At 37.1% G+C, this 27,719-nt stretch overlaps 2 protein-coding genes across 3 annotated transcripts in view; both read right to left on the reverse strand.

The window, feature by feature from the left end:
* Positions 1-1,237, reverse strand: part of LOC101678988 (ankyrin repeat domain-containing protein 26) — a 173,857-nt gene extending 172,620 nt beyond the window's left edge. Inside the window, exon 1 of the mRNA XM_045084945.1 lies at positions 346-1,237. The gene's annotated coding sequence lies outside the window, so the exon portion shown is untranslated. The remainder of the gene's footprint in view (positions 1-345) is intronic.
* Positions 1,238-3,660: 2,423 nt separating this feature from the next.
* YME1L1 (YME1 like 1 ATPase) overlaps positions 3,661-27,719 on the reverse strand; it is a 50,808-nt gene continuing 26,749 nt past the window's right edge. For both annotated transcript variants that reach the window (XM_004757663.3, XM_004757664.3), the window contains 14 exons: positions 26,961-27,111; positions 26,472-26,555; positions 23,293-23,375; positions 18,425-18,515; positions 15,301-15,453; positions 14,609-14,741; positions 13,427-13,489; positions 12,316-12,428; positions 10,713-10,868; positions 9,998-10,149; positions 8,989-9,115; positions 8,823-8,896; positions 7,686-7,772; positions 3,661-4,803 (listed from right to left, as the gene is read on the reverse strand). In XM_004757663.3, coding sequence (XP_004757720.1) covers positions 4,660-4,803; positions 7,686-7,772; positions 8,823-8,896; positions 8,989-9,115; positions 9,998-10,149; positions 10,713-10,868; positions 12,316-12,428; positions 13,427-13,489; positions 14,609-14,741; positions 15,301-15,453; positions 18,425-18,515; positions 23,293-23,375; positions 26,472-26,555; positions 26,961-27,111 — 1,611 coding nt within the window. In that variant the 3' untranslated portion in view covers positions 3,661-4,659. The remainder of the gene's footprint in view (positions 4,804-7,685; positions 7,773-8,822; positions 8,897-8,988; positions 9,116-9,997; positions 10,150-10,712; positions 10,869-12,315; positions 12,429-13,426; positions 13,490-14,608; positions 14,742-15,300; positions 15,454-18,424; positions 18,516-23,292; positions 23,376-26,471; positions 26,556-26,960; positions 27,112-27,719) is intronic.

Genomic DNA, 27,719 nt, shown 5'->3' on the forward strand with positions numbered 1-27,719 from the left:
CCGTTTCATCTTGTCTCTTTTATTCACGTCTTTCCCAAGCAGTAGCAACCGCTGCATTTTCGCTACGTCGCCCACGGCGGCAGCTCGGTGGATCTTTTTGAGATCTTTCACGCGGACGTCGTACCCGCGCTGCGACTTGTTGACTTCTTCATTCTTGTCAGCCCGGGCCCGCAAGCCATTCATCGGCTCGGTGCGAAAGGTCGGGGATGAACGCCCCTTCCCAGCCCCGAAACCAAAAAACTTCTTCATCGCAAAGCCTAGAGGCTTCACCAACACTTCACCTTCCGCTCGGCTTTTCGCCGCCTCTAGACGCCAACACTAGCGCTAGAGATAAGCCAAACCGACCTCGCCAGGGTTTGGAATCTTGGAGCACCTAACAACCGTAACCATGACGCCAAGCACAAATGCGCTTGCGCACCTCTGAATCCCGCGTCGCAGAGCCTGCGCCTGCATAGAAAGGGCCGGCGACTCAAGGTGCGCAAAGCGCATGTGCGAGGCCTAAATCTCTCAAATTTCAGTGACGCGGGGAGGGTTCCCTTCAAACGTTAGTGGGAGTTGGCTGACCCTTTCTGACTATATCCGCAGAGGTTAGAATCGCCGGTGTGGAAAAGCAGTCCTTATATAATATTGGGTCAAGAGTGCATGAAACTTCAGGATGCTGAATGCCTCCTCCCCCAGAAAATGTCCCTAAAAAAAGGCTATCCCTTAGTTTATTCCTCTTCTATATCCCTCCGGGTCCCAGCTGGTCTCCCAAGGAATTGAGCAGATGCAGTAATAAAAAGTCGTTTTCAGGGGCGCCTGGATGGCTCAGTTCGTTGGGCGCCTGCAGTCCCTGGGGCATGATCCTGGGCTCCTGGCTCAGCGGGGAGCGGGCTTCTCTTTTTTTTCTCTCTTTTTCTTTCTCTCTCTCTCTCCCTCTCCCTGTCTGTCAAAAAAATAAGTTTTTAAAATACCTGTTTTCATGGTCAGAGACTTGGGAATGTGTATCAAGTGCAAACTTATGAGGGGAAAACCAGGCACGTTCTCCAGACGAAAATGCATTTCTGCCTGCGTCTTAATGCTCCCATTAGGCCCACCCTTACACTTATATTTTCTTTACTTTTATTTTTTGCTGTTATTTCCCAATTAAATCTTTAAGCTTTATTTTGGAGCATGGTGCAACATTTAAGGTTTGTTTTGTTTTGTTAAGATTTTATTTTATTTTTCTTTATTTGACAGACAGAGATCACAAGTAGGCAGAGAGGCAGGCAGAGAGAGAGGAGGAAGCAGGCTCCCCCCTGAGCAGAGAGCCTGATGCAGGACTGGATCCCAGGACCCTGAGATCATGACCTGAGTCGAAGGCAGAGGCTTTAACCCATTGAGCTACCCAGGCGCCCCTGTTTTGTTTTGTTTTTTTAGAGAGAGATGGGTGGGGTAGATAATGGGGAGAAGGGGCAATGAGATAGAGAGAGAGGAGACTCTTACACAGGCTCCACCCCAAGCGCAGAGGGGTGGGTATGATTTCAGGACCCTGACTTCATAACCTGAGCTGAAATGAAGAATCAGAGTTTAACACACAGAGTCACACATGTGCCCCAACATTTAAGAACTAAGTTAAAAAAAAAAAAAAAGGGTTATTTGCTTGTCATAACTAATCCATCTTTTCTCACCTAGTTTAAAATACCATTTCATCGTTAATTAAATTCTCAGGTGTTTTTTTTTTCCCGGATTCTGGGTTTAACATTCTGTTCAATTGACTATTACTCTTCTTGTATCCCTACTGTACTATTTTTAACCTCTTTATAAAATATGTTCTAATATCCATTACAGGTACATCCCAGGGTCCTGGGATTGAGCCCCGCATCAGGCTCTCTGCTTAACAGGGAGCCTGCTTCCCCCCACCCCCAACCCCGTCTGCCTCTCTACTTGTGATCTCTGTCAAATAAATAATAAATCTTTTTTAAAAAAATCCATTACAAGTCCATCGTCCCCTTTCTTAATCTTCTCTTTCAGTATTGTCTTGGCAATATTTACCTCTACATTATTTGAGATGGATTTTTCATCACTATATCATATTTAAAACAATTCACAGTGAGAATCTGTCTGCAATTTGGTTTAAGAGAATTAACCTTAACAGAATTAATCTTGAATCAGTGTATCTAGAAACATGTTATGTCTCTCAATTTTTTAACTCTTACGTCTTTCCATTTCAGTGTATCTAGATACATATTATGTTTTTCAATTTAAGTCTTATGAGCTTCCGGGTAGTCTTTTCCCTTATATAAATCCTGCTTATTTTTTTTTGCATACTTCTTGATATATTTATATCTGGGCTCTTTCATTTTTCTACTGTGATAGCATATTTTTCCATTATAATTTGTAAATGGTTATTGTTTTGATATCTGTGTATCTATTTGGCAAAAGAGTGAAGAACTTTTTAAGCTACACTTTTGTTAACAGAAGTTGGCAGTTTCTGGCAGCTACTTAGGGAAGGCACAAATTGGACGGTAAAGATTTCACCAGAAAGAACGAATATTAAAGAATGGTATGATGCAGTTGAAAAAAAAAATCAAGTAAAATGCAAACAAGATGGCTGTGTGGCTCATATATACATATGGGCTGTATACTGAGAGTCTACAGAAAATCCTTTTAATGTGGTGCTTGATCCAGTAATTACAACTGGACTATACCTGATATTGTGGGTGAAGCAGACAGACAGGAATGGGAGTAGACCCATGACAACAGCTAATACAAAATCAGCTTTCCGCAAATTGCCAGATTCCTATTACATTTGCTATTCCTATTACATTGGCTAATGATTTTAAGAATTAACCAAAGTAGGGGCGCTTGGGTGGCTCAGTGGGTTAAAGCCTCTGCCTTCGGTTCAGGTCATGATCCTAGGGTCCTGGGATCAAGCCCCACATCAGTCTCTCTGCTCAGCAGGGAGCCTGATTCCTCCTCTCTCTCTCTCTGCCTGCCCCTCTGCCTACTTGTGATCTCTACCTGATAAATAAATAAAATCTTAAAAAAAAAAAAAAAAAAGGGACTTGCGTTCAGAATATATGGTATCTTACACCACATAGTAAGAACCCAAAAGTGACAGTGAGGGTGCTCTGAATGGACGTTTCTTTAAAGAAAATATACACATGGCCAATAAAACTGAAGAGGAATCACTAGTGTAGATAAACGTATGTAAATCCATGAGATAATATTTCATTCACACCAGAATGACTTTATCAAAAAGACTCTAAGAATATACTGTAGAAGATATGGAGAATGATGCATTTCATCAGGCCCATACAAAGGTAAACAGAAACTTACTACATGACCCAGCAATTTCTACCCCAGAAGTCTATCTAGGAAAAATAAAAACCTGCGTCCACACAAAGACATGTATACACACAGGGAGAAGGAAGGAAGGAGAGAGGGACAGGGAAGGATGAAAGAGGAGAGAAAGGGGAAAGGGAAGTGGCCAATTAAAAAATGGGATAATGAATCTGGATCAAGGATACACGGGTGTTCCTTGTATTATTCAAGTAACATTTCTGTAAGTTTGAAATTAGATCAAAATTTAAAATTACCAAAAAAAAAAAAAAAAAAAAAAAAAAACTAGAGGCAAGATACTGTATAGCAAACTCCCTCTATCAACTTCTTCAATGAAGACCATATACAGCTTAAAAGTTATTAGAAAACTGTAGGTAATTTTAATAAAATCACTTCAAGAATATAATCTGGTTGTAAAGCCAATACAATGAGCTCTAAAATAATTCTCTGTTCAGTTAAATAAAGTCATCTGTAAATCCTGTAACAACATGTTCATGTTCACAAAATCTGAATGAAAAGCAAACATGACTTCGCAAAACCAGGAGGGTAATTCAAAGTTCACTTTGAAAGGACTGAGACTTGAGGCTAATCTTTCTTTTAATAACAAGCATAATTATATAGTTATTCAGATTTTGAAGTGACTCACTTTTTATTTAACAAAATATTTACTACTCTGAAATAAATTCCATTAGTAAGAATGATGATGTTTTTTTAAAAAAAAAGACCATGAAAATGCAAGCTGCTTTTCTAAGAGGTTGTAATCATTTAAATTCTGATTAAATCTGTACATTTACAATTCTCTCTTAGACAGACAAAAACAGAACTATTTTAGTATGGACAATCGGGAGCACATTAATTAAGTGCATCTTAATGAAGTTTCCACTGACCTATATAGAAATATGCTTCACTTGAGCCAAACGGCAGCATTTCTTCGTCAAAGATAAATGGTACTATCTAAAAACAAAGATAATCCTTCGATAATTTTACGTTGCCAAGTAAAAGTACTTCCCAAGAGCTAAAGGCACAATTTTTATTCACATCTAGTAGAGGAACCAACCATAAAATCATTACTTATTTTCAAGTGAATAACTGATTAACATTTTTCAAACAAGCTGTTTCCAATCCTAATAGTTCTTTATTTTCTTTAACATATTTGCTAGGTTGATAATTTACCATAGGTGCCATCATGAGAATAAACAGAATGAGATTAAATGTGACAAAAGAGAGACAAAGTGTTTCACACTCTTGAGTGATACCAAGGCAAGAATGGGAGAAAAGCATCGCAAAAAGAAACTACTGAAATGCTACTTATATATTCCTGCAGCAAAACCGGCAATGCATCCATTTTAAGAGTTCTCATCTCACTTCCAATTTCTTTCCCTCAAGAACAATTTGGATCTCTTTGGCATCCAAAGTCTCATAGGTTAGTAAAGCTTCTGCTAGATTCTTATGCTCTTTTGCATGAGTCTTCAAGATATGTTTCGCTCGTTCATAGGAGTCCTGAAATTAAAAAAAGCAGGTATCTAAGAGGCAGAAAACGTAGTAGAAGCAAAAACCATAAAAAGTAAATGCCTTAAAAAAAGTGAACTATATTCATTTCTATTTATAGAAGATAAAAAAGCATGTAGCTTTCTTTAAAAAAATTAACATAGAATGTACTATTTGCCCCAGGGGTACATGTCTGTGAATCATCAGGTTTACACATTTCTCGGTGCTCACCATAGCACCTACCCTCCCCTCCCCAATATCGGTAACACAGCCACCCCATCCCTCCCCCTTCCTCCCCACAGCAATCCTCAGTTTGTTTTGTGAGATTAAGAGTCTCTTAAGGCATGGAGCTTTTAAACACCCAGCATGGAGCCTACCCAATTGACTGATTGATTGATTGATTGATTGATAAGGCAAGCTTGGTTCTCAAAGATTAGTTTCATACTTACGAACGTTCTATTTTTAACCCAAAATCTATCCCATGGATAAGTGAGGACTACTTGGGCAGCTATACTTAAAGATATGTAAGTATATATTATACTTATCTGCTTTTTAAATAAGGTCTGCGAACAAAAAAAATCTATTTCTCTATTCAATATAAATGTAAAAAAGGAAAGGCAGGTTTGCTCCCTTTGCCTTGTGAGATTTCACCAGTTTATTCACTGTAAATGGCCAGAAAAGATCTACTTATCTATTCTCTTATTTGCTAACAACTTACCTGTCAGTCAGTTAAAACTATACTACTGTAAAATGAGTTTACCAACACCAAGAAGCACACGTCATATAAAAATAACACAACTATTAAAAACAAACATCGTGGGGCACCTGGGTGACTCAGTGGGTTAAAGCCTCTGCATTCAGCTCAGGTCATGATCCCAGGGTCCTGGATCGATCCCGGCATGGGGTTCTCTGCTCAGCAGGGAGCTTGCTACCCCCCCCCCTGCCTGCCTCTCTGCCTGCTTGTGATTTCTCTCCATCAAATAAATAAATAAATAAAGAATCTTAAAAAAAAAAACATCGTTAGACATTCTGAACAAAACTGTTATGGTCAAGTGAAATAACAAATTAAAGAAAACATATTAAGTATTATAAATATGTCATGGAATATTGAAATTAATATCCAAGGATAAATTATTATTAATTTTTAAAACTCCATTGGAACGAAACCCTTACACTGTAACAAGTAAGACTATGATAAGGTTTTTATATCTTTAAGTTTCATATACATTTGAACCTAAAATGTATACTAGCTAAGCATCATTTTCCTTAATAACAATGTAAGTGTGCCATCTAGTGGAAAGAGTACCTACGCCCTCGCAAGCTTAACATTTCAGAAAAGGATTAAGAGCAAAGAAAGAGTATTTCCAATGCTCTAATACTAGAAGAGATAATTTACTCAAGATAACATAAATAGTAAAAAAAAGAATGAAGATTCAGGCAAGGGAGAGAGATTTCCTCTTGTAAAACACCTTCTAAACCTTTCCATCATATAAAATTTTCATAAACGTAATGATTTTAAAGCTTTTACCTCCTTGAGTTAATCAAAACCTGGCCCTCCTAGGGACACTCCGAATCCCTCGACTGACAGCTACTGATTCCCTCCTATCCCAGATCTTTCAGAGTAAAGAGGTGAGACCATTGCTCCCCTCACCGCTGACAGACGATTACTTTATGAGCCTCTTCTATAAAGCATGATTCCTTTGAAGTTTACACCATCTGACTTCAACATCTTTCATTCGGCCATCTACAACCCTAATTCCAGTTCTCGTTCACTAGACTTTCTGCCATTTAGCTCAGTCTTTTCCATTCTAAGACCTGCCTTCATGTACATCCAAATGGAATGCACATATCCAACCTCTGCACTAAGCACCAGACCCACGTATCCCTCCCCATGTGAAATCTTCACTAAGATACCTCAAACTCAGGGGCACCTGGGTGGCTCACTTGGTTAAGCATCTGCCTTCAGCTCAGGTCATGATACCAAAGACCAGGGATCGAGCCCCCCATCAGGCTCCCTGCTCAACAGGGATATCTGCTTCTCCCTCTGCCCTTCACCCACCCCACTTTATGCTCAGGCTCTCTCACTATCTCTCAAATAAACAAGTAAAACCTTAAAAAAAGAAAACACTTCAAATTCAATATGTATAAAACTCAGCTTATAATCTACACACTTCCCCACCTTGGGCCATCATCAGTGGTTTCTCAGTCAACGGCACACACAACTAGATGGCTGCACCAGACAGAAATCGAGAACACAGCTTTGTTACTTAATTTAGCTGCACTCTCACCCAAATATCAGAAAGGCATTCGATTCCACTAGATCAGCATCTCTTGAATGCATTTATTTTTCCTCAATTTCCCCTCTCACTGCCCTAATCCAGCATCTGCTGTGCCTTAAGGGGATTCCACAGAACCTACTCACTCATCTCACTGAATCGACGTTCACATACTCTGTACTGGACCCTGCAATCAAAAAGACTTTTGTTTTCAAAGACCTTTATGCTTCATTCTCAGCGTATGTACACAGCGAGGCACAAAACAACTAATATTTGTGGAATAAAATGTATGTCAGAGTGAAAAACTAATCAAGACTCAAATAATCAATATCCTCCCTATTCTAACAACACTATGGTTTTATAAATGAAGTAGAATATTTATAATTACTGATACTAACTGTTCCTAGCCTATGGCCAGAATAAAATAAAGATTCAGTCTATGACCAGAGGCTCCCAACTACATACTGAAATCATGGCATCAATGGTGCACTCATTCTCTTGATTATATATAACGACAGTTCTACACAGGGGATAACTATTATCTTCTGGTAGCACCTAACTATTTAGGCACATTAATGACTAGACAGATGAATAAGCACAGAAAAACAGAATTATTACCCTTAGAAGGATTCTAATTTCTTGTTCAATAGCAGATTGAGTTTCTGGACTCAGTTTCCCAGTATCACTGTAGGTCATAACTCCAAGCTAAAACAAACGAAAAAAAAGAAATTGAACAAAAACACCCCAAGCCACTCATAAATGTAAACAGAGCAAGTACTATCCTATACGTAAGAAAACCTCATCAAGGGCAAGGAAGAAATTCAGTATAGAAATTTCATCATTCTTCTGAAAGTGTAAGACTAAAAAGCATGAACAAGAGAGAAACTTTAAAATCTAAGTATGGGGGCGCCTCAGTGGCTTGGTGGGTTGAGCCTCTGCTTTCGGCTCAGGTGGCTTGGGTTGTGATCTCAGGGTCCTGGGATTGAGCCCTGCATCGGGCTCTCTGCTCGGTGGGGAGCCTGCTTCCCCCTCTCTCTCTGCCTGCCTCTCTGCCTACCTGTGATCTTTCTCTCTGTCAAATAAATAAATAAAATCTTTAAAAAAAAAAAAATCCTACAGTATGGTTCTGAGTACCTTCTTAGAAAACCTTTGCCACTATTCCAAATCCAGAAATCCACAATGTAGTGTATTAGAAGTGCTGTGTGATGCCACAGTGATAACGTAGGAGAGTGAAATACATGGGAAGGGCAAAGTAAGCAAGCTCAGCAAACAGAAGTTTTAGGTCATATGAACGGAAATGGAGTATCTTATCATTTGCTTAATTCATGACATACTATTTTTGTCCAAGCAGCTAGAATGGAAACTGAATATTATACTTTAGCACTCAAAAAAAAAAAAAAAAAAAGTTTAGTTTCGAATGAGCTGTGACAAATCTACTCAGAATGAGACAGGAGAAAAGTAAATGTTACCAATTTATAATGAGAACCCTCTCTCCTACGGTGCCTGGGGTAGCTCAGTGGGTTAAGAGACTCACTGCAGCTCGGGTCATGGTCCCAGAGTCCTAGGATGAAGTCCTGCACTGGGCTTCCTGCTCAGCTGGGAGTCTGCTTCTCCCTCTGACCATAACCCCTCTCATGCTCGCTCTCTCCAATAAAAAAATAAAGTCTTAAGAATAAAAAAAGAACCCTGTCTCATAAGGAGACACTTCGCAAATCATCATTTGATACATGAGGGAGGGGTAAAATTAGCTATTACCTTTTCACTCATTCCAAATTTGGTAACCATCCGCTTTGCAATTTTGGTTGCATTATCAAAATCACTGGAAGCACCTAAAATTTAAAAATATACATAGACTCAGTATTTAAAAATATTTTTATATCAGCAAGTACAATCTGAACTAATGCCACTCTTTACAGCTAACCTGTTGTGATATGGTCAGTTCCAAATATAAGCTCCTCAGCCACTCTTCCTCCCATACTAACATCCATCTGCGCAAGCAGCTGAGCTCTAGTTTCATTCCATCTGTCATTCTCAGGCAAGAGGGACACCTAGACAATTGGAAACAAAGAATAACTCCAGACACAGTTGGAAATATTTACATTAATGATCAGAATTATCATCTGGCTCTTGCTATAGCACTTAATGTCATGATGCTGACAGCTCAAAGAATTTTGTAGAGGTGGTTTCAGGCGACTAACGAAAAAACTGGCATTATGCAAAGGAAGAAAAATTCTTTATAAAGCAAAAGTTCATTTTACATGTCATAGCTCTATAACCCTGCAATAGGATAATGCTGCAATAGGATGGACTTGTACCCAGGTGCCAAAAAGAAAGGCTTAAAATGTCTATCGTTAGAAAGATAAGAAGGGGCGCCTGGGTTGCTCAGTGGGTTAAAGCCTCTGCCTTCGGCTCAGGTCATGATCCCAGGGTCCTGGGATCAAGCCCCGAATAGGTCTCTACCCTCAGCAGGGAGCCTGCTTCCGTCTCTCTATCTGCCTGCTTCTCTGCCTACTTGTGATCTCTGTCTGTCAAATAAATAAATAAAATCTTTTAAAAAAACAAAAAAAAAGGAAGATAAGAAAATGAAACTTGTGTTCAGCGAGAAAAACCTTAGAAAGACTACTGAACCACTAACCTAGTTTCTTTGTGGAAGGAAAAAAAGCAGTGACATATTTAAGAATGATACTTTGTTGTCATTCCAGACTTAAATTTCATCATGTAAATATATAATATTTGAGCTATTAGTATTTATTAGCAGGTAAGTTTCACAAGTATCTCTGATCTCACAATGGTTCAGAACATTAAAGAAGAAAGTTATCAGCAATCTTAGGACTTAGTTGAATTTTCTTTTTAATTATTTTCCTTAACAGTTTCCTATATAACCTTTTGGAGAGTGTTATTTGAAAGAAAAGAAAAAAAAAGATACTTACATGTCCAAGTGTTGGCCCTCTTGGCATGATTGTAGCTTTGTTGATAGGCATTGCGTCCTTAGTGTAATATGCAATAATAGCATGACCGGATTCATGATAAGCTGTGATGGTTTTGTTTTTATTGTCAATTTCCACACTTCTACGTTCAGGCCCTAAGGATAAAAATTTATTGAATAAAATTATTCCATTAGGAAGGCATGTTTAGATGAATGAAACCCACTTGCCTTTAAGTAATTCTTAGAGTGACATGACTTAATATCGTTATTAAGTTATTTTAAACCAAAATAACTTGCCAACTGACAACAAAATTGTAAGATCTGTCCTCTTACTCCTTACTATCAACCAGGAAAGTTTAATTCTATTTTCAGAAAATAAATTTAAACAAGAAATGTCACAGATAAATTGTTCTGAAGCCAATTCAAGATTTAAAATCAAATACTGAAAATTAGCAAAATTTTTCTTTTATCTGTATAATTATTCTTTTATCAGCCATACCAGGTAAGAGTAAAATAGGGTACGGTACCCTCTACCCCCAAACAGTATAATCATATAAACTGTATTTGTTCTGTAAGAGGCCCAAATGTGTGGCTACTTTTGAGTAAATATATTCTTGCTCCTGTACCTTTCTTTCTTGTAACATTTTTCTCAAAAAGATATTCTTTAGCATAATGAACAGTGTAAGAAAGGGAAAAGAAAAAAGAGAGAGAAAACCTACCCATTAGAATTTTATCTTTGGAAAATTCTAGTTCCTTCATGGTAACCATTTCTTTTCCATCAACAGCTGCCTTTAATGCAGCCTGGTTCACAAGATTCTCCAACTCTGCTCCAGAAAAGCCAACAGTACCTCGAGCTATAATTTCTGGATCCACAGCTACATAGATAAAAATAATATTAAAATTCCAAAATGACTCTTCACAAATGACTCATATTCCGAAAGCAAACAGAAAACAGCTATCCTGAACTAGAACTTAAAATACTTACATCACTATAACTACAAAATAAACTTACTTTTTCTAAAGGAAAACCAAAACTGCCATTAAATAGATTATTAAAATCCCACTGGGATACATCACAACGAAAGTTCTTAAATTTAAATAACTTTGTGAAAAATTTAAAAATGCAGAGTTGCCAGACATGATTTATAAATCTTCAAATTATGACCTAAACTGTTACTAGCCTAAGGACAACTGAGAATGTATACTCATAGACATTGGTTTCTGAATTTCATCTTGAAATACTTTATACATAAGTATTTAGTATTATATGTACATTAATCAAAGCTTCCCTTATTAGAGGAAATATCAGGGTTTTTTTATTTTAAATTTTTATTTATTTTTATTTGAGAGAGAGAGAGAAAGCATGAGAGGGAAGAAGGTCAGAGGGAGAAGCAGACTCCCCATGGAGCTAGGAGCCCGATTTGAGACTCAATCCTGGGACTCCAGGATCGTGACCTGAGCTGAAGGCAACCAACTGAGCCACCCAGGAGCCCCAACATATCAGGTTTTATAAAATGATTCACCTATCCTTGAAAATACTACAGCTTAATTTAATAGCTGCATTTATTACTCAAGTGGGTCCATAATATTTTCGTACGTTTGTATTACAGTTTGGCTCTTTTGGGCCCAATGTGATGATATTTTATGGGCTTTTTCTACTATTTCATATTTTACATTCATCTAAAAACACTTATATTTACCTGCAAGTATTATCTGAAAACTCTCAAAAAAACATTCTTTCTTTTAAAAAAGGAATTTTTTAAAATTTTATATTTTTAATTAAATTCACTCAATTTATTATTTTAATTATGTTTACTTATTTCATATCTAGTCATTTATAATAGTTTTATTTATAATAATTTATTTATATCTAATCATTTTAAATTTATTACCTATTTAATTAGATTTATTTTTTAATTTTAAAATTTTTAAATATTTTTGAGAGAGTGTGCGAGAAAGAGCACATGAGCAGGAGCAAAGGGAGAGGGACAAAAAGACTCCCTTGCTGAGCAGGAAGCCTAATGGCGGGGCTCGATCCCAGGACCCTCACAACCTGAGCCAAAGGCAACCCCTCAACCAACTGGGCCACCCAGAAGCCCCCAGAAGACATCCTTTAGAATGGGGATTCAAATGACAGAATGTCCTACCATAGGTAATTATCAAGTAATAAACTTTTTAAAAAGAAAATACAACTGGAGAGAAAAGAGGACATAGAAAAAACTGGTCTTCTGAGACATCAACTAAGGACCACAAATAGGGCGGAATGAAACATTACCATTACATAGAGATAATAATAAAGCTTGTTACTAGAATTAGACTTACACTGATCAAACTTTATTTTATTGAGATACCACTTCAGAATTTCTGTTCGACCTTTTACATCTGGTCTTGGAACTGTAACTTGCATGTCAAAACGACCAGGACGTATTAAGGCACTAAAGGGAGATTATGAGAAGAAAATACAAATTAATACTCTGAGTACTGAAGGTCAAGTTAAATAGGACTGATGCTCTGAAGACAAGATGGAAAGATAATGGCAACTAGAAGTTGGATGGAGTTTTGTTTCTTATTTTAATTCCAGGACAGCCAACATGCAGTGCTATGTTAGTTTCAGGTGTACAGTACAGTGATTCGACAATTCCACACGTCACCCACTGCTCATCACAAGTGTGCTCCTTAATCCCCATCACCTATTCCAGCCTAGACTGGCATTCTGAATATAAATATTCAGAGAACTCCTTGTAAAACATGGCTCAAGTAACAGTTTCAATAACCGGAAGGCAGAACAAGGTTGATAGAGATAGATAGCAGGCAACCCTCATAAACAAAAACATGCAAGCTAGTCACTCTAGGAACAATAATTCTACAGCAGTCTATTATGAGAGCTACACTTTGATAGCTTCCTATCACAACTGCTGTTAAGTACAGAATGTTAAACCACAGACTTAGGCAAAGATTAAAAAAAAAAAACTATTAGATCAAATTAAAATATGAATACTTTCTATGGCAAAATCAAAAATTTAAAACTATAATAAATTTTATTTTAAAAATGTTCTCCACCACCCCCAAACTTTTGTGATATGAAGTTGTCAGAAGATTCTTTTAAATTTAATTCACACATAACAGATTTCAAAGTAGATAATCCAGTGGTTTTTAATATAGTCAGAGTTGTGCAATTACCAAAAATCTAACTTAAGAATATTTTTATTCTCCCACTCCAAAAAGAAACCCCACAGCCACCAACAGTCACTCTCCATTCTTCCCTCCTTCTGGCAGCCACTAATCTACTTTCTGTGGCTACCGATTTGCTTATTCTGGACATTTCACATAAGTAGAATCATATGTGATGTTTGGTGATGGGCCTCCTCTTTTAAAGTTCATCTACGTTTCAGTACACACTGGTACGTGTCAAAAAAAGTCTTTTAATACATACTTATCTAATGCCTCTGGGAAGTTTGTGGCTCCTATTATGATAACTCCTTCATTGGGTTTAAAGCTGGTAAAAAAGAAGAAAAGTAACATTTCACTCAAAATTAATACATCACACATTTAGAAATGCTCTACACAAAACTATCATTAAATTTAGTAACAGTAAAGAAAAGCGACTGATCCTTTTTATACTCAAAGTGGTAAGACATCTCTATTTTTTACTAAGAACAATGTAACTACGCTAGTACACTTTAATAAAACTGCTAACAATACATCACAAAGTCATCTATGATTACATTCCTTCACGGTATTTGTTCTACTTAGGAAGACATGACCTGACAGAAAAGGCTAGGGAACCTGACTAATTTGTGAAAAATTATTCTCAAGCTAACCAATTCAAATTATTTGCTCCTAGACTTCCCGTTTGGTTCCAAAAGGTCATACGTGGTTTTAAGAAGTCCTTCCTTCTCTCAAAGCAACCCCACCTCTTGCTCTTTATATTTTAAGAACTGATACAAACTTTTATTTTATTTTTTTAGAGGGTTTTTTTTTTTTTAAAGATTTTATTTATTTATTTGACAGAGAGATCACAAGTAGGCCGGAGGCGGGCAGAGAGAGGGGGGGAAGCAGGCTCCCTGCTGAGCAGAGAGCCCAATGCAGGGCTCGATCCCAGGACCCTGAGATCATGACCTTAGCCCAAGGCAGAGACTTTAAACCACTGAGCCACCCAGGAGCCCCTGATGGAAACTTTTAATCTACCACAACACTAAAATCGAGTCATAAACTGTAGGAACCAGCAAACACTCTTTACGTCTCCAGACTAGTATTCTCAGTAGGAACCATCACTTTCCTATCGTGCTACCATCAATTAAAAAAAGGTATAGAGATCACCAATTAAGAAGAGTTGATACCTCAGTCACCCCATTAGGAATGGAAACATAATACAGAGAATCCAGCTTGTCTTGACATCCTGCACAGGGACTACTCTGTTGCCTACAGTTTTTCCTCTTTCTTTTTTTTTTTAAGATTTTATTTTAAAGTAATCTCTATACCCCACTTGGGGCTCAAATGTACAATTCTGAGAGGAAGAGCTGCATGCTCCACTGACTTAGCCAGATGCCCCGCTATTTCTCGAATGTTCCCAAATATATTACCATATCCCAAAGACAAATGAAGATTCAATTACCCATCCATTTCAGCAAGAAGCTGATTTATAGTCTGCCTTGAATATGGATGCATTGGAGACTCAATTCGCTTCCCACCAACAGAATCTAATTCATCAATAAATATAACACAGGGAGCATTTGCTTTTGCTTCCCCTAGGAAAAGAGAAAAGATACAAGTAAGTTTAATGAAATCAATGTTTTTTGAACAAAATCATGTAAGTATTAAAAACCTGTAAGACTGTCAAAGGCAACAAAAGACATTCATTAAGGAGAAAGTACATAAAATGATATCTCTTTCTTTCTTTTAAAACTGATTTAAGAACGGTAGCCTCAGGGAAAAAAATGTACCATACAAAATGATATATAATAAAAACAACTGAGTATTCATTCTTTTAACTGTATAAGCCACAATCAGATGTGAGGCTAACTATTCCTTAATTACATACTACTGAATTAATGAATAAGATAAAAAGGACAACAACAGAAAACCCAGCTTTTCAACAGGCCCCAACCTCACCTAACACTTCTAGCTCCTCTATTGGGGGTAGGTACAGTTCTGTTTTAGATGACACATTAAATTACCTAAAACCAAAACCCCACAATGGTGAGGTCAGCTATCACTCATAATTGAATAGGAAATAAAGGGTAAGAATCCCTTTTCCCCTAAAATTAACAAAATTTTGTATTGTATGAAAGATACTTTAAAACATACTAAATAGATTTCTGATACGGCTGGCTCCCACACCCACAAACATTTCATCAAATTCTGATCCAGAAGCATAATAAAAAGGAACATCAGCCTCTCCAGCCACAGCTCGAGCAAGAAGTGTCTTTCCTGTCCCTGGTGGTCCAACTAAAAGTATTCCTAAAAGAGAAAACAAATTCACTGATTCAACTTAAAAAATAAAAATAAAACCTGATGTGAGCCTATGAAACAAATAGCTATTAATTAATGTATACATAGTTTTGAGGTTGAAAGCACATGACTATTATTTTGAAACAAAGCAAAACATGTCTCTGGTTATGATTCACTTCAGAACTTCTTCAAAACTAATTTCCCTCTACCATTCATAACTTGAGAGAATGTAACATAATAAACTTGTCATTAAACAAGTAAGATAAAATTCACATAAACACAGATTAAAAGGTTAAGCAACCAAATGTGACACATGACCCCTTGACTTCACGTTCTTCCATAAAAAACATATTTAAGAAACTCTGATGAAAATTTGATTTGGACATCTGATGAAAATTTGAAAAAATTCCAGAGTACAAGATATTAAGGAAATAGTATTTAATTTTATTTGGTAGGATAAATTATTCTCTTTAGGATAATGTCCTTAGTCTTAGGTGACACAAAACAAAGTATGCAGAGGTAAAGTAGTTCATTTCTACACCTTTGTAACTTTTCCTATGTTCAAAAATTTTCTTAACAGCAGTACGTTTTTCATAAGCTGGAATAACCGATTTCTCTGGTCTCCACGACTTTTCATTTTTCATTTAAAAAGGCAAAAAAAAACCCTGTATTACTGCTATATTTTAACATAAAAAACCCTTTTTAAAGGAAAGTTGTTGAAAAATACCCTTAAGACTACCCTTGTATTGCCATGTTGTCATTCTTAACTGGTTTAAATGGTAGAATATATTATTGTAACTGAGAATTTTCCCACAATTTTATAAAATATCCCTTGTGATTAGAAATAAAAGTGTTTAACTATTCTACGACTTTAAACTTTTAACTTTCTGATGTTATGGCACTGATTTTAATAAATGAATCCTAATTTAGCAGAGATTTATACCAACACTTTTATACATTGCTGAACATTGTCGGTAGAGATAGTGGGCGGTTTAGAAACAAACCTTAAATATGAGTGCCACCTTTAACTTACCAAATCCATTTCTAGAATTAGAATCCAGAATAATGACTAAATAAATGAGTTAACCTAGAATTTATTCTAAAGAGATAATTAAGGATGTAGGCAAAGCCTTGAGATAATAAGATGATTACCACAGTGCTGATTTTATTATTTTAATTAAAAATGTCTGAGTATAGTTGACACACAGTTACATTAGTTTCAGGTGTACAACATAGTGATTTGACAAGTTTAATTATGCTGTGCTCACAAGTGTAGCTACCCTCTGACACCATATAACACTATTACAGTATCACTGACGGTATTTCCTATGCCTTTTACTCCTCTGACTTACTCATTTGACAACTGAAAGCATGTTTCTGTTTCCTCTTCATACATTTTGCCCAGCCCTCACACTGCTAATTTTAACCACAAAACACTGGAAACTGCAAAACACTGGAAACCGTAAAAGTTTAATGTAAGTGATTACAGTATAGCATGATCACATAGTCCAAACACCACAAAGTCATTACAATCTTGTACCCAATTCCAGCATATGGTTTTCCCTCACACCAACAAATAATTCTCCAACACCAGTCAGGCACCCTAACATTCCAATCAATTCTGATGCTACCCACCTGGAGATAGCATCAAATATAGTAAGTTAAGGACTTCATTCCAAAAGACTGAAGAACACATACTTATTTGTGGAAAGTTCCGGCCCTCTTATCACATGGTCGATTCTCCTGGCAACCAGCTGCTAACCTTAGGTGTGCTCTAAAAGTCGTCTCATTAATGGAAGAGATATCTATTGCTGTCATCAGTATAACACTACAAGCAATGGGACTAAGACTAAATATGTATTTCTACATAAATACATAAATCACAACAGTCATTAAGAGAGAAAACGTCAAAGACAAACAGGACTATTCCACAAATTAATATGTTTTAAGGTCATGAAAGATCCACACCCACTCCCATAAGAGAGTGAGGAGGGGAGCCTGGGTGGCTGAATCAGTTAAACATGAGACTTCGGCTCACCTCATGATAGGGTCGTGAGACTGATCCCAGCGTGGGGCTCTACACTCAGTGCACAGTTTGCTTCAGAGTCTCTCCCTCTGCCCTCCCCCTGACCGGCTCCTGCACTTGCACGTATGCTCACACTCTCTCTCTCAAATAAATAAATAAGTAAATAAATGAATAGGCTAAACAACTTTTTCAGATTGAAGAAAAATCAAGGGGTGCCTGGGTGGCCCAGGCAGTTAGGCAGCAACTCTTGATGCTGATTCAGGTCATCATCCGTCTGATTGAAGATTCTCATTCTCTCTCTCCCTCTGCCCCTCCCCACTGCCTGCTCTCCCTCTATCTCCCTCTCTAAAATAGATTTTTCAAAAAGATTAAAGAAAAATCTAAATGTGTAAACCTGGATTGAGTCTTAAACCTGGATTTGGGGTGGGGGACAGGAGGACCTCACTACAAAAGGTATTAATAAGAGAAATGCAGAAATTTGAATATAACTAAATTTCATAATTAGTTCTGGAACCGTGTGAAATTTTCTGATTTTAATAACTATACTGGAGTTATGTAATAGAATATTCTTATACTTTAGGAGATACATAACAAGGTATTTGGGATTAAAGGAGCATGATATCTACGATTTACTCTTAAACAGTTTAAAAATACATTTATTTAAGAAAGTGAGCAAATGAGACAAAGTCCTAAAAAACTACTGAGTTTGGTTAAGAGTACAGAGAGTTCTCTGCACTATTCTCACAATTTAAAATCTGAAATTGTAATAAAATTCAAAATCCTCCTCCTCTCAAAAACAGGTTATACAATGCTATGTTCAGAATGAAGACTTATTTGTAAAATAGCCATGAAGAACTAAACTTTAAGCTTTTAAGTTGGTAAAAATTAAATTAAAAAAAAAATACTATATTCCATTGCTAATGTCAAGTCATGGATAAAGGGAAGGGACCTTACCTTTTGGAAGTTTACCTCCAAGCACAGTAAATTTTTGTGGATTTTTCAAGAATTCAACAACCTCCTGTAATTCCTGTTTAGCTTCCTCCACCTAAAATGACACAATTTATCAAATTATAAATAATGATTAGATTATCAAGTCCTCCTCTTTGAAAATACTAAATCGAACTGGAAATTAACTAGAAGATTCCCTTACAAATGCATACACAAAAGGGTTTTCAGGGGCGCCTGGGTGGCTCAGTGGGTTAAAGCCTCTGCCTTCGGCTCGGGTCATGATCCCAGCCAGGGTCCTGGGATCAAGTCCCGAGTAGGCTCTCTGCTCGGCAGGGAGCCTGCTTCTCCGTCTCTCTCTCTCTGCCTGCCTCTCTGCCTACTTTGATCTCTGTCTGTCAAATAAATAAAATCTTTAAAAAAAAAATTTTTGTTGGCGAAACAGTGTTTCCCCAGTTAACAAGGACTTACATTCACAACTCCAGTTACATGGGTCAGCAGCATTTGACATAAACAGAAAGACTCATAAGTTTCAAATCCAGAACTTTTGACTTGGTTTATAAGCTTCAGGGCAAATTATGTGGGCTTAATATATATCAATGAAAAGGGAGTCTGTGTGTTTAAGTTATAACATTACTCTGTGATTAACTATTAGATTATTTTCATTATAAAGAATTACGACTAGATCGTAAAATGACTTAGTTCCTTAAAATGTCAAAGGATGGAGACTGTAATTAAGCTAAAATTAAGCTATAGTGTACGGATATTGTTTTGCAAATGGTTGTAGCAAAAAAAAAAAAAAAAGTTTAAACGATTTAATCCCGGGGTACCTGGGTGGCTTATTCATTAAGCGTCTGCCCTCAGCTCAGGTCATGATCCCAGCATCTCGGGATCAAGCCCCGCATGGGGCTGAGCAGGAAGCCTGCTTCTCCCTCTTGCACCCCCCCTGCTTGTGTTTACTCTCTTGCTGTGTATCTCTTTCTAATAAATAGGATCTTAAAAAAAAAAAAAAGATTTAATACCCCCAATACAGAAATCATGTAGAATTAAGATCTCTCGCAAGAATAAAGCCCAAATTGGTCAACAAAGATGGCATGCAGAGTATTAGCTCAACTTTAAAAACTCTGATTTAAGATTAAGGAAGCTGCCTGTCAGGGCTGTCCAGGTGGCTCAGTCAGTTAAGCGTCTGCCTTTGGCCCAGGTCATGATTTCAGGATCCCAGGACTGACTCCCACATCTGGCTCCTGCTCGGTGGGGAGGTCTGCTCCTCTCCAGCTTAGTTGTCTTTTGCTCACTTTCTCTCAAATAAATAAAATCTTAAAAGGAAAAAAAAGCTGCCTATCAGAAATTAGTTAGCATACAATAAGAAGTAACAAATACAAATATCTAGAGCCAAATGGTATCAAAGATGAGTGCAGAAGACCAGATATTAAATAATAGTGGTGGCAGTATGCTGAACTGGAAAGCAAAGACCCTTAAGAGAGGAGAACCCACCTTGACTGGCTCTACCACGGAATATAGACCTTGTGTTCCAAACTTAAATTTTTCAAGGAAAACAAAACAAAACAAAACCAGACATCATTAAAAATGTTAGCTATCAATTTAAATTAAAAGCACATTTATGTGTGTACTTTCATGTTTTTAAATGACACTGGTGTAATAATAGGTTTGCAGCCAATTTGCAACACTATATTAGACAACTTTAAATAGTTCTCAGTGGGGGAAAAAAGAACTCAAGTACATCAGTCACGGTTAAAAAGAAACTACCTGACAAAAAGTGTACTAAAACATGAAACATCTCTGGGCTGAAGGGCATTATGAAAACTCAGAATTAAACTCATGACTCTCTTAGATTCCTAGATCATTTTCTAGGACTTTCTCTAGGAAGTATACAATCAAAGAGTAAATGAGTTTTTTAATTAAGCTTAGAATGGTCTTCGAAAGACACTGATTAAATTATTAAAACTTAATAAAATGTAAAGTTAACATTTTTAAGTAAAGCTCTGTCCACCCCTAAGGAGAAATACATACATATGTTCACCAAGAAACATAAAAAATATTCACAAGACCACCCTTTAGGCCAAAACTAGAAACAACCCAATGTCTACCTAATGGAGAATACACACTACTGTGATTCACAGAATACTATGCAATGGAGATGAATGAAGTAAAGCTTCATGTAAAAACATGGATGGATCTCATAAACATGATGTTGAATGAAAGAAGCCATATACACTACATGTATTATGTTTATGTAAAGTTCAAACACAGGCCAATTAATGTGTGTTATGAGACAGAACAACGATACTCTTGCAGTAGGAAGAAAGGAACACTAGGAAGTTTCTGGTAATATTTTATTTCTTGAGCTGGGTGCCAATAATATACTGAGTTCACTGTGTGAAAACTTACTAAGGTACAGATTTGTGATTTGTACAGTTCTGTGTAAATGCTAAGCTTCAAAATTTATGTTTATAAGAGATCTGGGGGGCGTCTGGGTGGCTCAGTCAGTAAAGCGGCTACCTTCAGCTCAGGTCACGACCTCAGGATCCTGGGATCAAGCCCTACATCAGGCTCTCTGCTCAGCAGGGAGCCTGCTGCTCCCTCTCCCTCTGCTTGTACTCTCTCGCACACTCTCTCTCAAATAAATAAATAAATAAAATCTTGGGGCACCTAAGTGGCTCAGTGGGTTAAAACCTCTGCCTTCAGCTTGGGTCATGATCCCGGGGTCCTGGGATCGAGCCCTGCATTGGGCTCTCTGCTCAGCAGGGAGCCTGCTTCCTCCTCTCTCTCTGCTTGCCTGTGATCTCTGTCAAATAAATAAATAAAATCTTAAAAAAAGGTAACGTCCTCTCCAAAATATAGAAAAAAAATTACATATATAAAAAGATACCTGGCCCTTTATCTATTAAAATACATTTTTTAAATATTCAAAGATATCCATATACTAACAGAAGGCCAAAGACCTCTGGTCAAGGTAAAAACTAAACTTATACTTCCTCTGCCCAAACTTTGTGTCAAGAAAATTCCCAACTGAGGTATATAAAATCTATACAGAAGAATATAGTTTAGGGATCAAGGCAATAAATGAAGGTATAAATGCCCTTATTAGTATTTTTATGGCAACTATATATAAAATTACTCCTCTATAACCAGAAATTCTAGGTAAGGAAATGAAATTCCTATACTAGCTCTTTAAGAGTCTATAAAACTGATCACAGGTACCACCTACTGATCCACCTATTTTGGTAAATGTTATAAATTACATTGTTCTATATAAATTTAGATTCTATAGCGATGATAGCAATATAAAATTTAAACAGTAATTATAATGTTTGTTTAGATTAGCACAGAAAACTGTGATAATCTATAAACTTTGTGATGAGCCCTTTCTAGTATTATCAATACATCTTCTTTAGCTTCACAATCAGAATTGGACTCATTCCAAAAGAAGTGTAGTCTATTGAGTACTGAAGTATATACACTGCAGGGAGAAAGGAAGAACGCCTCACTGACCATAATCTCAGCACAGGTTCAATGGAGAGCAGGCTGACTGCGCATCTTAAAATGGGCAGGGCCCTCTGCACTCATCAGTTTTCAAATACTCACCGCACCAACCTCTTCCTCAATTATTCTCTTTTCACAATTCCAACACGGTTCACAGCTTTTTAAATTGCCAATGGAAGGGAAGGACTACTTGGTATAAAATTATCATAGTGACTCCTGATACTTTATTCCCTAATAGTTGAGGTTGTGGAAAATATTTATGCATAGATAGGGAACAGAATGTGGAAAGAGTAGGTGCTCTCATTCTGCTCCATATTAAAGTGGACTTTTGACTGGTCAAACAAGTCAGGCACATTAATTCTCAGGATCTTTGCGCGCTCTCTCTTCCTCTGGCTAGAAGTGTCCTTTGCTCAAATTCATACATGGTTTAGGCATAGCTGGCTGGCTCATTCAGTAGAGCATGTGATTCCTGATCTCAGGGTTTAGTCTGAGCCCCATGTTGGGTGTAAAGATTACTTAAAAATAAAATCCTAAAAAAAATTACATGCATGGAGGCGCCTGGGTGGCTCAGTGTGTTAAGCCACTGCCTTCGGCTCAGGTCATGATCTCAGGGTCCTGGGATCGAGCCCTATGTCGGGCTCTCTACTCAGCGGGGAGTCTGCATCCCCCACTCTGTCTCTGGCTGCCTCTCTGTCTGCTTGTGATCTTTCTCTGTCAAATAAATAAATAAAATCTTTAAAAAAAAATAATTACATGCATGGTTTACTCCATCACCTTCAAATCTTCACTCAAATGTCACCTTCTCAGTCAATGAGACACTGAATATCCCCATTTAAAACTGTGATCTTTCCCTCAAAACTCCCAATCTTCCTCACGCCACTCCATATTTTTCCCATAAGACTTCATCACATTTGAACATACATATTATTTCCTTATATGAAATATCATGGTTTAGTTTCTGTTAGAAATGACAGCAGAGATTTATTTCTTCTGTCCCAATACCTAAAAGAGGGCTGGAGAATACGCAGTGAAGCTAAAACTTCCAAGGTTCTAATCACGGCTTCATTTTTTTTCTAGGGTCCAGCCCCACCCAGGAGCCCACCAGAGTGGCCTCATACAAATGACAGTGCCATCGCCCAGGAAATTCCTGGGGATTTAGAAGCCCTGTGTCAGACATCAGCATCAAAGACCAAACTGCAGAAGCAAAGATGCACTTAGTACTCTTGTCATTTAGGGAATTACAAGAGTTTTAGTGTCTAGTACTGGAGGTAGAGATCAATATATATATTTTCTATTTTATACCTTTAAAATCAAATATTGGCCTTATATAATTAGATAATACTTGAAGACTGCAGGGTAAACTTTTAACTTACTCCTTTAACATGTTCAAAGGTGACATTTTTCATCTGGACGGGATCTACTGCAGAGTCAAGCCCCGTTGTTGTCCGGAAGCGGACTAAGGAGAAAAAAAATAATTGTTTATATATTTGATGGTTTCACATAAAATTTCAACCACCATATTATTCAGACGTAGGAAAGTACAGAAAATTATATCTAAGTTTACATATGTTAATTCATAATGAAGTAAAAAACTACATCTTCCAGATTTCTAGATCATGTTCAAGGAATAAATGACTTACATTAAAATGACATTTTTTTTTTTTTTTTTAAGATTTATTTATTTGACAGAGAGAGACACAGCGAAAGAAAGAACACAAGCAGGGGGAATGGAAGAAGAGAAACAGGCTTCCCGCCGAGCACGGCATCTGATACTGGCTCAATCCCAGGACTCTGGGATCATGACCAAACCCAAAGGCAGACGCTTGGCGACTGAGCCACCCAGACGGCCCTAAAATGACATCTTTACACCTTCCAATTAATATGAAAAATTATAGGGGCACCTGGGTGGCTCAGTTGGTTAAAATGAAAAATTATTTCCCTCTTCTATAATATCTACCAAGAGAAATTTATTTATTTACTTATTTATCTGACACAGAGAGAGAGATCACAAGTAAGGCAGAGAGGCAGGCAGAGAGAGAGGAGGAAGCAGGTTCCCTGCTGACCAGAGAGCCTGATGTGGGACTCCATCCCAGGACCCTGGGATCATGACCTGAGCTGAAGGCAGAGACTTTAACCCACTGAGCCACCCAGGCGCCCCTAATAAGAGAAATTTAAACCAATCATTCTCAAACTCAACTCTGCATAAAAATCACTTCAGAAATGTATTAATGCAAGCTCCCAGGCCATGGCCCAGAACTTCTGGTTTGTAGATTTAGAAAAAGGCCCAGGACAGTTTATATTTTTAACAATCACCCTCCATTATCCTGATACAACTAGTCAGGGATGCACACCATGAGATACACTGCCTTAAATCTAGCATAAAAACTGGCACTAGCATTTTTTTTAAAAAAGGGTAAACCTTAAAAAAAAGATTATTTCACTTTTCATGCGGCCTCCTCCTCTAGCGACTGTTATTACTTGCCCTCAGATGATATATATCAGTAATGACATCATTAAGAATGACAGCGAAAGCTTGCAAAGACAGTAAAATTCTTCAGATCAACTACAGGGAACTATTACAAAACTTTCTTAAAACCTCTTCCTTTTGGTTAAACTTCCCTACTGAACAGATGTAAGTGAGTAAACAGAGCAATTTCTAATTTCCTCAGAAAAAGACAAAAATATTATCTTTAAGACAGAAATTTAGATGCAAAAAAAAAAAAAAGATCAGTAAGCAAAACTAGAGTTTTGTTGAAAACACTTAACATACCAAGAATACAAAAGTTGGCAGAGCAAATGTAATATAGTAACTCTACACTGGACACTAAGTTTTAGCCCACTACATTGTTTATTTAAGGATCTACATAGAGGGACTTAATAAATTATGCAAATTAATTTATAGACAAACCACCTGAACCTTATAAAAATTGCAAGGCACTTCACATTTTGATATATATTTTTGTTTAATATAAGAAATTAAGAAACATAAAATAATAGCCAGAGCTAACCCCAACCCTCCAATATCAATCATATGGTGTCCCTACACTGGTTGTGTTTTGAAAATAAGGAGACAAAAGAAGGTGACTCTAGCTATAAAAAAAGTATTATGGGAGTGCCTGGATGGCTCAGTCGGTTAAGCATCTGCCTTTGGCTCAGGTCATGACCTCAGGGTCCTGAAACTAAGCCCCACATCCAGCTCCCTGCTCAATGGGGAGCGTGCTTCTCCCTGTGTCTGCTGCTCCCCATGATTGCACTCACTCTCTGTCAAATAAATAAAATCTTAAGAAAAAAAAAAAAAAAAGATTATTCCTGGATGTTAAAATCTCATCTAAGGCTTGATGCCACAAAAAACTTAAAATATCTGGGGTAACACACAAGTTCTGAGATGAAGTCCTAATTCAGACAAACTGTTATTCTTTAATTGTTATCAGTTTTTTCTCTCAAGGTAACCAATCATAAAGAACATAGAAAACACGAGGTAAAAACTGAATAGCTGAGAAAGCAACAGGAACTACTTAGGATGGGCATTATTACTTCATTTTAGACTGGTAAACTGAGAACTATGAGAACTGCTTGAGGCAATTCTTAATTGTATACTAAATTTATGTGTGTGTGTGTGTGTATGTGTGTATATATGTATTTTTTTTTTAAGATTTTATTTATTTGAGAGGGGGAGAGAGAAAGCACACAAGTGGGGGACGGTGCAGATGCTTCAATCACAGGACCCTGAGATCATGACCTGAACTGAAGGCAGATGCTTAACCAACTGAGCCACCCGGGAACCCCAAATTTTTATATATTTATGTATTATATATAAATTTTTCATAAATTTACTAGTGTGTCTTTAAAATAGGGGACTACTTCACTTTGTATTGCTATTATAAAATTATTCCACATGTTTTTTAAATTTTATAATTGGACAGGTGTAATTTTCTAGGAGTCTGGAAAACCAACCATTAACAGAAGCTAAGCTAACATTTTTGCTCTAACATAATCCTTAGAACATTAACAAAATATTATTTTCTCAAAATGAAACTTGAAATTCGTACAGTGTCTGAAGGAACTTTTCTTGTAACCCACAAAGCAATGTAAATATAATGAGCCGTGATAATGCAGTTGGCATGTAACCCTAACAGATTAAAACTTTTCTACTTCAATGCAAAAAAACCACCTCAAATTGACCCAATCTCTGAAGTGCTGACTTAGGAAAGAAAGGCCTACACACCAGAACAATAAATGCTGGGGTGCCTGGGTGGCTCAGTGGATTAAGCCTTTGCCTTCAGCTCAAGTCATGGTCTCAGGGTCCTGGGATGGAGCCCCATATCAGGCTCTCTGCTCCGCAGGGAGCCTGCTTTCCCCTCTCTCTCTGCCTCCCTCTCTGCCTACTTGTGATCTCTCTCTCTCTCTGTCAAATAAATAAATAAAATCTTTAAAACACAAAAACAAAACAGAAAATGCTTCTTCTCTCCTGCCTAAGGCAGACTATGAAAAAAAAAAGTTGCGTATTTAAAAGATTAAAAATAAAAGTCAGATAAATAAAAAGAGCCTTTACCAGATAAAAATGGATTTTTTAAGAGTCCATAAATGCCAAACAGCAGCAGAACGAAGAGAATCAGACGAGTTCGTCTCAGAGAATCTGGAGGAGGAAAAGGAAAAAAAAAACTTAAATCAAATAACAACAATGACAAATGACACCTTGATGAAAAGCAAAAATTAGGTTATTGACGGTAATCATATTCCATCAAATGCAATTTTGGAACCTGACATTCTTTTGTATAGTTGCCATGATTTCCTTTCAGCACCCTGTTATCAAAAACCTCATGAAGGCACTCTTGTTTCTGTCCCTGACTCTGGTTCTCATTTGAGAAAAGGGAGAGTGTCAACAGGTATTTCCATTTTGACACAGCTTAAGTTACAAATATAATGGAATATAACCAATGAAAAGGTGCATATGTGTTAGAAAAAGTATGTGTAACCACTTAAAGGTAGGACTTCCTTTTAGGTATTATTCCCAAATATGGATGGTGTCCAATCAACTTACCATTGGTTTTTTGCGTTAGGGCTTGAGCTTTCAGAAAACCCTCTGCAAAACCAGTTTTAAATGCATCTTGGTGAGCTTCAGGTATATTTTTGGTTTTCATGAGTTTGTCCAAACTCTCAACATCTGATCCCCTGTCCCGCAACAGGAACCCCTAAATCCACAAACAAGGCATCAGTACTGACTTACTATATAGATAACACTGCCCAATAATATAATGATCACTTACCAAAAAAAATCCTTTCAAAAATTCTAGAATTTCTAGTTTTTGTTGACTATCAGAAGAATTACACTAAGACTCAAAAATAAATTACTTAATCAATGGCAAGGAAACTAACCCTGGAATTCACACTTCCATCAGTCGATTATGAAAGAAACTCTCTGTAAGAACACTATACTGAAAACAGTAGGTTGCCTGTGGACTCAGGGTTCCAATGGTTTCATGTTCACACTCCTTTATCTCTACTAGAGGAAAAACCTCATTAATTTATTAAATGTTTACTGAGTACCTTTTACAAACTTGGACTTGTGTAAGTTGTGAAAATGTAAAGATAAATAACCAATGATCAGAAAGAATGTCCTCAGTCTACTTGGGAGAGATAAACAAGTAATTAATTTTTTGAAATCATTTTGATATTATGTTAGAAGTTCTAGGTCTGGGAGCACCTGGGTGGCGCAGTCGGTTAAGCATTCGACTTTTGCGTTTAGGTCAGGTCATCATCTCAGAGTCATGGGGTCAAGCAGGCTCTGAGCTCAGCAAGG

The sequence above is a fragment of the Mustela putorius genome, unplaced genomic scaffold (genome assembly GCF_011764305.1).
Source record: "Mustela putorius furo isolate JIRA1106 unplaced genomic scaffold, ASM1176430v1.1 tig00000827_pilon_pilon_pilon, whole genome shotgun sequence".
NCBI classification, from domain to species: domain Eukaryota; kingdom Metazoa; phylum Chordata; class Mammalia; order Carnivora; family Mustelidae; genus Mustela; species Mustela putorius.